Consider the following 14,331-nt stretch of genomic DNA (forward strand, 5'->3'; position numbering starts at 1 on the left):
GATTGATTTGTGTCCTCTCCCTCTTTTCTTTAGTTAGTTTTGCCAATGGTTTGTCAATTTTATTAATCCTTTCAAAGAACCAGCTTCTTGTCTTATTGATTCTTTCTGTAGTTTTTTGGTTTTCCATCTCATTTTATTTCTGCTCTTATCTTTATTATTTCCTTTTTTTTGGATACAGTAGGTTCTCTCTGCTGGTCTGCTTCTAATTGTTGAAGATGCTTTGTTAATGTGTTGATTTTGGCTCTTTCCTCTTTTTGGATGTGTGCATTTATTTCAATAAATTGTCCTCTCAGGACTGTTTTTGCTGTGTCCCAAAGATTTTGATATGTTGTGTTTTCATTCACGTTTGTTTCCAGGAACTTTGTGAATTCACGTGTAATTTCTTCTTTTACCCAGTCGTTTTTCAGCAGGGTGTTGTTCAGTTTCCATGTATTCGACTTTATTGTTTGGCCTTCTTATTGTTGATTTCTTTTTTTATAGCATTGTGGTCTGAGAAGATGCTCTGTAGAATTTTGATGGTTGTGAATTTATGGATGCTTGATTTGTGACCTAACGTGGTCAATTCTGGAAAATGTTCTATGCTTACTAGAGAAGAATGTGTATTGTGCCGTTGTTGGATAGAATGCTCTGTATACATCTATGAGGTCAAGTTGGTTGAATGTGTTGTTAAGTTCCTCTGTCACATTGTTGAGTTTCTATCTGGTTGTTCTATTCCTTTTCAAGAGTGGTGTGTTGAAATCTCCCACTATAATTATGAATTTATCTGTTTCTTTCTTCAATTCCATTAAGGTTTGCTTCATGTATCTTAGTGCTCTTTCGTTGGGAGCGTATATGTTTATTATAGTTATGTCTTCTTGCTTGATTCACCCTTTGATCATGTGATAGTGTCCTTCTTTGTCTCTTATGCTGGTTCTTATCTTAAAATCGACTTTATTGGAAATTAGTATCGTTGCATTTGGCTTGGTACATTTTTTCCTATCCTTTAACTTTTAGTCTGTTTTTGTCTTTGTGTGTAAGATGTGTCTCTTGCAGGCAGCATATTGATGGATCTTGTTTTCTTATCCATTCTGCCTCTCTTTTTCTCTTCACTGGTGCATTCACTCCATTGACATTCAATGTAATTATCAATAAGTATGAATTGATTGCTGTCATTATGTTACTTTTTTGGTGGTGCTGTTCGTTCTTTGGTCCTGCTTTCTTTCTTTGTTGCCTTTATGCCCTTTGAGTTGTTTCTGGTCGGTTTCCTCCTAGTTTCTCTTTTCACTTGTTCCGCTTGGGAATTCGTTTTTATGATATGTTGTGGAGTGTTAACTTTGTTTGGAGTTACCTTGTAGTCTACTAACTTTTCTCTGCATTTAGGATACTCCATTGTAACCTGTAATTTACCTGGCATCTTCACCACCTGGGCTTCCATTGCTGTGTTTGTCCCTATTTTGACATTGATATGTTTTTGGCCTTCAGTTGATCTCCCCGTTCTTTTGAGTTTGTCGTTGTAGTCTCGTTCGGTTCTGGACTCCGCTATCTGTTGGCTGTGTTCCAGGTGGTGTTGCCATACCTGTCAATCTCTGTTTGTTGTCTGTTCTTGTTGGTTCTCTGTCCACAGAACTCCATTTAGAATGTTTTGAAGTGCTGGGTTGGTTTTGATAAAATCTCTCAGATTCTATTTATCCTGGAATGTTTTGATCGCACCATCATATTTGATTGATAGTTTTGCTGGATAGACGATTCTTGGTTGACAGTTTTTTTCTTGCAGAGCTTTATATATGTCTCCCCATTGCCTTCTCACCTGCATGGTTTGTTCTGAATAGTCAGAGCTTAATCTTATTTGCTTACCTTTATAAGTTATATTTCTCTTCTCCCTGGCTTCTTTTAATATTCTTTCCTTGTCTTTGATTTTGGAGAGCTTGATTATTATATGTCTTGGAGACTTTCTTTTGGGGTCTATCCTTCCTGGAGTACGGTGGGCTTCTTGAATGTTTATCTTCTCATTTTTCAAGATGTTAGGGAAATTTTCTTCCAGAAGCTTTTCAACTATCTCTTCTGTGGACTTCTCTGTTTCTTCTTGTTCTGGAATGCCAATAATTCTTACATTAGTCCTGTTCATGTTATCCAGCATGAATCTAAGACTCTCTTCAGATTGTTTTATTCCTTTAGCTGCTTGCTCTTCTACCTTGGCAGTATTGAGAGATTTGTCTTCAGTTCGCTAGTTCTGGCTTCCATCTCTTCTAGTCTGCTCCTTTCCCCTTTCGGCAATTGTCTATTTCTGATATCTTATTATTGATCACCTGGACATCTTTTTGCAGGTTTTGAATTGTTTCCAATGCTGTGTCAATCCTATTTGATTGTTCCTGCAGTACTTTCCTTACTTGTTCCGTATTTTCCTCGACCCCTTTTCGGATTATTTGACTTTGTTTCCATATCATTCTTCTGAATTCCCTCTGAGGCATATCCAAAATCCACTCCTCCTCCTCTATAAAGCCTTTGTCTGTCTCCAGCTCATTTGCGTCAGCTGCTCTCTTCTATTTTGGGACATGTTTTGATAAAGTTGATTGTTTCTTATTGGTCATGGTTATTGTTTTATTATTATTATTAATATGATCGGGAGATGGGCTTCCCTTTTTGTGTAATGCGTAACAGATGTCGTTGGACCTTGTCTTAGTGGTGGAGTATTATGTTGTATGCTTATCGCTTGGCTATATGGCCACGATTGCTGCTGCTTCTTATGCGACATAGTGAGGTCCTCCAGGAAGGATGTGTGATCAAAAGGGCTAAAAGCAGAAGTAATATAAACGCATGGGCAGAAATCACCACTTTGGAGAAGGGATGCGGCTTTGGTTAACCTTTTCTGTTCCTTGTCCTGCCAGAACAGCCGCTGGAAGATCCCTGCTGCTACCTAGGAGTGGGTGCAGGAGGCTTAGATGCAGGATGGCAGATGGTGGATGATGTCAAAAGTTGCCGCATCTCTCCCTCTCTCTGTGCATGGATGAACTGCCCCTGCCTGATTTTTATTGAGATCTCAGGCCACGGCAGGGAGATTTTTTGGGGGGAGCTATGTCGTTTCCTGCAGCTTTTTTTGGTCCAGGGACCTCTTTTTTACCTCCTGCTGGAAACACCAGTTTCCGAATGGGCTTGCCTTAGCCCCTCCCTCTAAACTCTGCAGTTGCAGGAGCGACCCGTGGTCCCGCGGTCGAGTCCCAAAATGCGTGTTTTTTGTATGTTTTTTTTCCCTTAGCAGTGCAATTTCTCAAAAATGCTAGTTCAGGAGCCTGAAATACTAGATCTTATGATAGTTCAAAAGCCGTGGATCTGGTATATGAACGTTTCCTTCATGAGATCCCCCTCCTTTCTCACCAGAGCTTTCTCCTACCTGTCTTTCCTGGTTATCGTGCAGAACCGGAAGCCCCAATCATGTTTTTTGAGTGCCTTCCAGCCTGCGGGACTCATTTATTCAAACTATTATCAGACAGTGTCCCACTGCTCTTCCTCAGGTTTTCAGTGGTTAAACTTTTAGAAGTGGTCTGCCTATCCTTTCTCCTAGTTTGTCTTAGTCTCGAAGGTCTGCTGGAACCTGACCACCATGGATGACCCTGGTGGTATTTAAAATGCAGTGGTATCGCTTCCAGCATTACAGAAACACATCACCACAGTACTACAAACGGACAGATGATTGGTGACCATCCTACCCAAGACCAATTTATTCTGTTCATGAAGCCCACTGATATGCTCCAAGTACACAGAAGCAATTGTTAAAATTTTCTTGTCTCCAGACCCATAACAACACAGAGATGCTTTTGATCATCGACCAAAAGTGTTCTGTGAGGAATGGGACCTGTGTTCATTGATGGGTCCTTGGCCACCATGTTTTATCACAACCACCCACAGAATGTGAGAATTGGTTCCTAGCCTTGTCATGCATCTTTGGTCATTCTGTGACTACTATGAGCTAGAGTTCCTGTGATTATAAAACAAAATTGTTGGAAGTATGCTTCTTGCTCTGGGAGTACATTCTCTCTCTCTCTCTTTTTTTTTTTCTGTCCTTGAAACTGTGGTCATGAAAACATCATTTAAGAAACAAACTGTTCTCTTATAAAAGGTCATCTCTGATAATGATTGGTCAATCCTCACAGAATTTCATACAGAGGCCTTGCTAACCACCCAACCCAGTCTACAAGCTTCTTTAGTCTTCTGCCCGCCCCCTCATCCCCACCCTCTGGAAGGGTAATGTTTGTATGATTGGTTAGGATGGCATTGAGGTTAAGACAGGATTCAGCCTTGAAGGTACTCTTAAGTCATTGCTTTCTATAACTCAGGCCACCTGAAGGCCATGATCAGGAAGGACAGGCCAGCTGGCGATGCAGCAGGGATGTGTACACCATGGCCCAGTGAAGTGCATGTGATCCAGGAATCAGTCAGCCCAGGCAGGAGGAGCCAGATTGCCCACTGCTTCTGGGCTCATGGCCCAGACTCACCCAAAGTGGGTCCTTGTTTCCCTTTTCATTCTGCATTGTGGTGTTCCCAGAGGGACTATGGCTGCTGGGCCTGGCAGGGGTTAGCAGTACACCTAGAGCAGGGGCACCTCTGACTAACCTGTATCCATGCCCTGAAGGATGGGTCATGGCTGGCTGGGTATCCCAGGCTCCATAAGACTTCAGCTTCCTGGTGATGGCATCTGCGGTGAACCTCTGGGAGGGCTGCACTGTCCGTTCCGCCTGGCTGATGCCTGAGCCCAGCATGGTCTCCTGGCAGCAGCAGTGGGGGGCATTCTCTTGACACTGACATACTTGTGATTCGAGGTAACAGTGCTTTAACATACAAGGGGCTTCAAAAAAAGAAAGAAAAAACTGCAGAGAAATGGCATAGAAAGATAATGGAATTTTTCTACAAACCTAAACAACAGCAACAACAACATAGAAGTTTGTGAATGTAGTGGCAGAAGGAGAGTTTAACTCTGTTTAGAAGAAGGTGACACTGGAGCTGGAATTGTAAGAATGACAAGGAATTTGTGAGACATTTCAGGTGAAGGTTATAGCGGGCACAGAGCCACGGAGTCGAAGAAGAATGGCAGGTAGTTTAAGAGGTGAGGCAGTTCGCAGAGGTTAGACTGTGAAGGCCCTTAAATGCTTTGCTGAAGGGTAGTTCTGTTGGAAGAAAGAGGCCCTTGTCAAGTTTGAAGTCAGGGAGTGAAGCTTGGTGTCTGTGTGGATGTACAGATTGAGAGCAGGTAGGGGCTGACTAGACCTGAGTATGCTTTAGGAAGGGGTTGACAGGAAAAAGACATTGCAGAGACTGATGCATGTTTTTGTTTTGTTTTGTTTTCTCTTCTAGGTATCTGATCCCCTGTAACCACATGATGTTGAGTCAAAGGTGGGCTGTGAAGGAGCGAGACTGTTACTCTGTTTCTGCAGCCAAGCTGCTCGCCCTGACCCCTGTCTGCTGCTCCAGTGGAATCACTCTGACCCTGGGGAACCAAGAGAGGGATTATATTCTCTGGTCAAAGTGTACGCATGACAGCTCAGGTGACCATCTTTAAAAAAAACGATGCCTAAGTCCATCTTTCTTTGGGATTCCCGTCTCTTTGATAGGCAGGGAATAGTGAGTCCCATTTTGTTGTTGTTGTTTTATGAATGAGTAATTGAGGGTCATTTTCTGCTTCATCAGGAGTTGTGGACACTTAGCATTCAGTGTCCATTAAAGTACACAGATCTTTATTTGAAGCAGCCTTTCTGGCAGCATTCTTAAGGGTCCAAATGAAAACATGTGCTTGCATGTCTTCCAAAAGGAAAGGAGAGGTGTGGAGTGGCTAGAGTTTGGATAAAATTAACCCTTATTAACCCAAAATGACTTACTTGTGAATGGCTTGTATGTCAATAATAATTAGCTTTAGAAAACTTGGGGAGAATTTGTAAATGACAGTAATAACGGATTCGTTCGATTGGCCTAATAAGAGGGCTTTTGTAATACTTGATTTTTGCAGGAGTTCTAGTACTTGTGTACTGTCTTCCAGTTATAATTTACCTCAGACAAGTAAGATTTAAATGGCCACTTTTATCATTGTTGGCTCTCTGGCAGTCAAGTGGGTCTTTTTGTGTATCTTTGATGGTAAAATAGCTGTTTTTAATTCAGGAATACATTTCTTTCCTGTGACTACCGGAGTGGACTCAAATGTTTCCAAACTCTATTCTGACATCTCCCAAACTCTGCCTTTCAGTCCACCCAGAGTACTACAGTCCTCTTAGATACAATATATTTAAGAGCTTTACTCAGAAAATTTTTAGCATATTTGGTATAAATATTTTTTTTTTAGAAATTAAGGTTGTCTTATTGATTCATGGACTTTATTTAAAAATATAATGCATACATGGAAATTAATGATTTTATTTGACAGTCCTAATGTGGCTCTGTAGGATAGGCACTAGACTGCTAACCACCAGGTTGGTGGATCAAACCCACCAGCTACTCCTTGGAAACCCTATACAGGATCACTACGAGTCGGAACTGACTCAACAACACTTAACAACAACAGCATAACAAACTATCTTAGATGTATTTTCCTGTTAACTAGAGTGAATAGCTTATGTGTTCCATTTAGTAGTTATTTTTTTAAAAACATATTTGAATATTGATGCCTTTTTAGTTTACTGCTAAGCCAATACGAGGATGTTGAAGAACCAGCCAGTGTTTTGTTCTGTTGTACATACAGTTGCTGTGCATTGGAACCAGCTCAGTGGCCCTTCACAGCAACAACAGAGACAAAGATGGTTGTTTCAAGAATGATTCTGTGGTTGATCTTTCATCAGAATCCAGAATTCAAGCTAGGCATAGGATTGTTGAGTATCTGTGACCTTCAGAGTCCTTATCCTCTGTTATCACGTTTCATCTGTTGAAGAAGGTGATGTTGTGTTGTTGTTGTTAACTGCTGTCGAGTTGGTTCTGGCTCACAGAGACCCTGCATAGGATTCCTGAGGAGTGACTTTTGGGTTTGGACCACCAACCTTCTGGTTAGCAGTCTGGTGCTTATCCTATAGTGCCACAGCAGGATAGTGTTCCCATTTTATAGACAAAGAAGCAATCTCAGAGACAGAGTAGTTAACTTGTTTAAGGCTACACAGCTGGAAGATTCTATGATTCCAAATGACTTGTTCTGTCCACAGTACTGCCTCTGAGGTGACCTTAAGTGGATTCCAATTCAGCAGTCCTACAGGGCAAGGTAGCACTGTCCTATAGGGTTTCCAAAGTTGTAAGTTTTTATGCAAGCAGACTGCCCTTGTCTTTCTTCTGTGAAGCAGCTTGTAGTTTGGAATTGCCAGCCTTTTAGGTAGTGGCCAAGCCCTTTAACCACTGCAGTGATCATTTAGGGTTGTCTTATAGAGGACAAATAGCCCAATGAATGGGTGGTTAGGTAGGTAGATAGATAACCTAATTGTTGTGCAGTGGTTAAGATGTAGGTAGGGTACTGAAACATGGCTCTGCCACCTTCTTGGGCAAACCTGTTCTCACAGCTGTAAAATAGTACCCACCTCAAAGGGTTGTTCCCAGGACACATGAGAAAAGACACATAAGCTCTTAGAAGATTGCCTGGCATGTAGTCAGTACTCAGTAAATGTGGTTGTGTGTATTTGTTTTTCTAATATCTTTGGTATCAGCCTTGATATATGATGTCTTTTTTACAAAGAGATAACCTTTTAGCAATAGAGCTATAAAAATGAATTATTTTCACCCTAATGACTTGTGTTCCTACTAATGGCTGAGATTTGAGCCAGCCTGGTAGAGATTTAGTTGATGAAGAGGCTGGAGGCTTGAAAAGATGTGGCGCTGGAAATGAGAACAGGGTTGGTGTGAACGGCCTGCATTTGAATTGTGCTTCTGCACAATTGCACCATCTTTTGTCCCTCCGTGTCTATGTTGTTGTCTGTAGATGAAAAAATTAAATATCTACCATATAGGATTGTTGTGAGAGTGAAATTAGATTGTATCAATAAAGCACCCGCCACGTTGTTGTTGTTAACTGCTGTGGAGTCCGTTCCGACTCATAGAAATCCTGTACGGGGTTTCCGAGACTTTAAATCTTCATGGGAGCAGAAAACCTCATCTTTCTCCTATGGAAAGCATCCAGTAGGCTGGAACAGGAGACCTTGTGGTTTGCAGTCCAGTGCTTATTGTATGTAGCCTAGTTCTACTTCTGGTAGAGCCACCACACTTCCCACCTGTTATATAGGGACTCCTGGTTTGGCATTGTAGGATCAGCACTGGACTGCAAACCACAAGGCCGGCAGTTCAAACCCATCATGTGCTCCTCAGAAACTCTACACAGGGTCTCTATGAGTCGGAACCGACTCAACAGCATTTAACAACAACCAATATGTAGAAAGAAACCCTGGTGGTGTAGTGGCTGCTAGCCAGTGAAGGTTAGCAGTTTGAACCCACCAGTTGCTCCATGAGAAAAAATACTTGGCAATGTGGCACTCTAGGCTAATCACAAGGTCGGCAGCTCAGTCTCACTCCAAATGGCTGGTTCCTTGGAAAGCCTACTCAGGGTTGCTGTGAGTGAGAACTGACTGAACAGCACTTCACAACCACAACATCTGCTGTCAGGATTACAGCCTAGGTAACCCTATGGCGCAGTTCTACACTGTCCTGCAGGGTCACTGTGAGTTGGAGTCAAGTTGATGCGTACAACATCGACAGTATGTGGTCTGCTTCTGACTGAAGGCCTTGAAAACCCGGTGGAGCACAGTTCTTTCTGTCACACATGGGGTCACCATGAATTAGGGTCAACTCAATAGCAACTCACAACAACAGCAGAGCATTTGTTATTTCTTGTCTGAGTTCTTTCTCTTATGGAAAACGTAAACTTAAATGCAGACATTATCATTTATTTCAGTGATGGAATTGAAATTTCAACTTTCAGCATCAAAGGCAATCAGCATTAACTGGTAACACAGGAGGCATTGTTAGGCCAATGTGGTACTGATCTCTTAGTAGTGTACTGGTTATGAATTGGGCTGCTAACCTCAAGGTCTGCAATTCAAAACTACCAGCCATTCCGAGGGAGAAAGATGAGGCTTTCTGCTCCATAAAGATTTACAACTTTGGAACCCTTTTGCAGCATTGCTGTGAGTCAGAAGTGACTCTACAACACACCACCACTACCACCATGACTTTACTGTAACAGACCATGATATACTTAATCAACATCCCAGTGGTCTCCAGAATGAGTAAATAGTAAATGTTGTTGTTAAGTGCCGTGGAGTCGGTTCTAACCCATAGTGACCCTGTACAGAGTTTCCGAGGGTGTAAATCTTTATGGGAGTAGAAAGCCTCATCTTTCTCCCGCGGAGCAGCTGGTAGTTTCGAACTGCTGACCTTAAAGGTTCACAGCCCGATTCATAACTACTACGCTACCAGAGCTCCTTAAATAGTAAATAGTCTTAAGTAAAAACCCAGGGTTTTTCTAAAGAAAACTCAGCTCCCAACAGAATATTGCAGATTCAATGAATTAAATAGCACTGCTTCTTTGTTGTTGTTGTTAAGGATCTTTGATTGTGTCCCAACTCATAGCAGCCCTGTATAGAGTTTCCAAGGAGCGCCTGGTAAGTTTGACCTGCTGACCTCGTGGTTCAAACGGACCTTACGGTCTAACGCTCTACCCTGCAGCACTAGCAGATGCTATGGTATGTTCAGTATATTACCTAATTAAATCCTCTCAACACTCTAAGAAGTTGCGATTCTTAGCTCTTATTTCTCTGACTGATGCCAAATAGCAGTTTGTGTTGGCTGTAGCTAGGGTCTGACTGGCCATATTGTTTGTTTTAAATCTTATGTTACCACTAACAGTTATCCCACCTCTTACCTGTGGTTCCTGTTTCCATTCCCCCTACATTCTCATCCCTTCTCAACTTTGTCCATAGGTAAATGTTGCCCTTTTGGTCTTGAATAACTGACCATATAGTGAGCATACCTTACAAGTGCTGTCCCCATTATATGCTTACCTACTGCTTGGCTGAATATTGGGCCACAAGGGTGAGTTCTATTCCAGACCTGAAGGGTGGCCAAGAGCCATAGTCTAGGGTTCATCCAGTCTTTTTCTAATCCGCAAGCCTTATCTTTTTTTCTAATATAATTCTGAGTTTTGTTCCACATTTTCTGCCGCTCTCTCAGGAACCTTCTACTGTGATCCCTTTCAGAGCAGTTGGTGGTGGTAGCCGGACACCGTCTAGTTCTTCCTTGATCACTACTCTCCATGTCAGTCCTGCATATGTTGGAGTAGAACTGTGCTCCATAGGGTGGATCCACCAGATGAGTTTTCAGCAGATTACCAGGCACATCTGAGTGGACTTTAACTGCCAAACTGTCAGTTAGCTTGTTGTTAAGTGCCGTCGAGTTGGTTCTGACTCATAGCGACCCTGTATAGGGTTTTCAAGGAGCTACTGGTGAGCTTGAACCGCTGACCTTGTGGTTCAAACTGACTTTGCAGTCCAGTGCATTAACCCACAGTGCCATACCCAGGCTCCTTTCAGTTAGCAATTGAGCATATTAACCATTTGTACCACTCAGTGACTCCTTTTCTTGCCTTTTCTTTTTAAAAATCTAATCATTTTTATTTCCAACATCATATAATGAGACGTTGTTGGAAATAACGTAGCTGGTGAGACAGTCTTAGAAGTCGAGCGAGTCACGTCTTGCCCACTCTATTTGTCCCCACACCCCTTATGTCAGAAAGGGACTTGTTCTGATTTGTTCTTACCTTCTCCAGCAGGGCCCGTTGATCAGCCACTTGCCAAGGCGTTCTGCCCGTCGGCCTGCATTGTGGAGTATGGGAAAGCCCTGGACATCAGCTACCTGCAGTACCTTTGGGAGGCCCACACCAACATTCTCCGCTGCATGAGGGACTGCCGTGTCTGGTCTGCCGTCTATGATGGAGAGTCCCCCGACACTGAGACTTTCCTCCAGAGCCTTTCTGAGGAAGGCGGTAGGAGCTCAGACTACCCTGTGTTGGGACTCCAGCACCCATTCCCCAGTAAGCCGGGGCCTCAGCTGGCTCCGAAAAAGGAGAAGAGCCAGACGGAGCTGGAGTGGGACGATAGCTACGACACGGGCATCTCCTCTGGGGCTGATGTGAACTCCCCCGGGCCCTACGAGACTCTCGAGAACTCAGGCCCCCCTGTGCCCATTGATCCTCCCAAACACATCCAGGAGATGAAGAAGAATGCTCTCTTGCTCTTCAAAGGGGCCTACATTGAAGAGTCAGACTTCCAGGATGATGTGATGGTATACAGGTTGTGCGCTGAGAAGGACTGTGAGGACACGAGGAACTGCCAGGAGGAAACTACAGGGGCACCAGCCAGAGCCCAGACGGAGGACCTACCCACCCCCGTGAACAACAGCCCCCTTCCCAGCCCCCAGCCAGAAACAGATGCAGGGCAACTCAATCCGGACAACTTGGATTTGCTGCCAACTGTGTCCAAGGATCCAACACAAGAGAATGAGCCTGAGGTAGCAGCCCCAGAATCAAACTCGCTCACATCCCCTGTCTCTGAGCCAGAGCACAGCTCAAGACTGACAGTTACTGACACAGAGAGAGAAGATTTCATGGCCCAGTATGACCAGATCATTAAAGAACTGGATTCTGGCACGGAGGGCTTGATAGAAGAGAATTTCCCAGCCCCTGACCCTTCGCTTTTCACAACGGAGGAAGAGAGGAAGGAAGAAGAGAGCCAAGAAGAAAAGGAAGAGGGAGAGGAGGCGGGGAAGAAGGAGCTAGAAGAGGAAGAGGACGACTTTGACTCTTTCATGGCAGAGGCTCCTGCTGATACCGTGCCTTCCCCATTCGGGCCCAGAGATGACACTGCCGGTCATCCCCCAGGGAGGACTCAGTGCGCCCCTTTCACAGGTGACGGTCTTAACTTGCCTTGTGGTTTCTGCCCTTGAAAGTGTGTATGTGCACTGGAACAGGGAAGTAAAGTGCATGGAGGTAAGGCGTACTGTCAGCTCACGCCAGGAAAAACATTTTTGTAAAGAGCAAAAAGAAGTGGTTTAATGTTAGTTTCATTTTACTTTGTCTTATTTGCTCAGCAAAATTAAGGGCTAAGCTTTACTATTTAGTAACTTCCCTTGATCTGCCTGTGATTAATCGGGCTGATTAAGCTATAGAAATCCAGTCTCAGTATTTCATAGTCTCATTTCCTTTAGTCTGATTTATTTTTCTCCCTAGCACTTACTTTTAATGTGCACTTAAGGAAAAAAAAATTATGTCATTCTCCCCAACTGGAACATAGGCTCCATGAAGGTGGAGATGTTGGTTTGTTCTCTGCTTTGTCCCCAGCACCTGAACAGTGCCCAGAGCACATAGTGGGAGCTCAGTAAATACTCGTTGTATGAATATAGCTGTGTGCTGGAGAGCTCGTTTCAGAGAATCACAAAATCGGTATTCAGTTATAGAGTAGACCCACATTCAACCCATCTCTCTACTGAAGCATGGGTGTACTCTAGTACTACATCCCAACTCCGGGTGGACACCATGGATGAGGAGATGGGACAAGGATTGGCTAGCAGATAAGTGGGCTGGGATAAAGAACTTGTGATAGAAAACACTACTGAGTATTAACTGGTAACATGTGAACCTGCAAATCTTGGCAAAGAGGGTTCACTGCAATCGGGGAAGGTGGGGTGGGACCCCTGAAATTCAAGTTCAAGTCACAAGGAGAGGTCCTGGAAGAAGCTAATGACAGGGCTCCAGCATGCCTTTGGCCTCTCTGACCCTCCCTGCTCCTGTGAGGATCTAATAGGAGACTGTGGTGGTCATGTAGTTTTCATGGGAGTGTGAAGGCACCCCGCTCCCACCATCTGGGATTGCCCAGAGTAGAGTAACTCCCCCCAATATTTATGCATCTATTTACAAAAGCCAACACGTGGCGCTGTGGGCTAATGCATCAGACTGCAAAGTTGTTTGAACTGCAAGGTTGGTGGTTCAAGCTCACCAACTGCTCATTGGAAACCCTGTATAGGGTCGCGATGGGTCAGAATCGACTCGATGGCACTTAACAACAACACATTTATTTAGAGTCTTGGTGTGGCACTACAGGTTAACACGCTGGACTGCAAGGTCGGTTTGAGGAGCCCTGCTCTGTGTGAGTCGGGATGGACAGCACTTCACAACAACAACACATGTTTACTTAAACATGAAGAAACTGTTTAATTCCACAATTAAAGGACTTGAGGTTCTAGTTGAGATTACATTTCAGTATGAATGGATTTTAATTAACATTCAGTCACTGAATGGTAAGTAAAAGGATTACGGTAATCTTGCCTTCCCCACTGGATGAAACAAGAGGGTTAGAGGTGTATGTGTTGGGGGGTAGGTGTGGGGAACTTTGACTGACAGAAGTTGGGCAAGCACACATTCAGAGCAGGTGTAACCTAGCACCACTGCCGGCTCTCATCAAGCTGGTGCTGCTCATGGTGTGTGTGTGTGTGTGTGTGTGTGTGTGTGTGTTTTGGGGCTCTCTTCTGAGGAGCCTCTGGGTGGTCTTCCACTGCCAACATTTCAGTTAGTATCTGAGTTATGGTAACCATTCTCACCACCTGGGGACTCCAGGAGTAACCTAGAAACTTGAGGTTTTGCTGAAGGCCTACCCAGTTTACTCTCACTCAGCAGGAAACGCTAAGCTTTGTCCTGTGGACTGCCCACGGCTAATGAAGGCTCCTATTCAGAATGCCAGCTTTCTTATAAAGAAGCTTCATCCCTGAGAAATATGTAAATTGAGGAAACAAAGCATACCTTAGGGCAAATAGAAAGCTAAGACAGCCTTATTAAACGCCAGTATTTTGCAGGTGCAATGCCTGAGAACTGACAAACATGATTCTTTGATACATACACATACTTTTACATAAGACCTTACCTTTTTCCTCCTCTGAAATATACACACAGCTTCAGGAAACATCTTTTTTCTTTCCATGTGCATGAGCTCTGTAGTTTCTACACTTCTGAGTATTTCTTCAGCAATTGGCTTAACCATCTTCTCTTCAGAAAATGGATGGGTCTGCGTCCCAAGAAAATCAAAGCATTCCAAATTTATCATGCATTCCCCAATCTTTTATTGATAACCTGGTATTTGGCAGGCATGTGATGCTGTAAGATAAGTACTGTTGTGGTAATGGCAAAGTCGGCAGTTCAAGTCCACCAGCTGCTCCTTAGAAACCCTATACAGGATGGCTTTGGGGACCTTCATTTACTGTTGTTGTTGTCAGGTGCCATCGAGTCGGAACCGACTCATAGCGACCCCATGCACAGCAGAACGAAACAATGTTCGATCCTGGGCCAACCTCACTACC

General features: G+C 43.7%; 1 protein-coding gene across 1 annotated transcript in view; it reads left to right on the top strand.

The window, feature by feature from the left end:
• FAM160A1 (family with sequence similarity 160, member A1) overlaps positions 1–14,331 on the top strand; it is a 234,748-nt gene that overhangs the window by 201,922 nt on the left and 18,495 nt on the right. Inside the window, exons 7-8 of the mRNA XM_006870881.1 lie at positions 5,326–5,516; positions 10,757–11,890. Of these exons, the coding sequence (XP_006870943.1) occupies positions 5,326–5,516; positions 10,757–11,890 (1,325 nt within the window). The remainder of the gene's footprint in view (positions 1–5,325; positions 5,517–10,756; positions 11,891–14,331) is intronic.

This window comes from Chrysochloris asiatica, unplaced genomic scaffold, assembly GCF_000296735.1.
Source record: "Chrysochloris asiatica unplaced genomic scaffold, ChrAsi1.0 scaffold00155, whole genome shotgun sequence".
NCBI lineage: Eukaryota > Metazoa > Chordata > Mammalia > Afrosoricida > Chrysochloridae > Chrysochloris > Chrysochloris asiatica.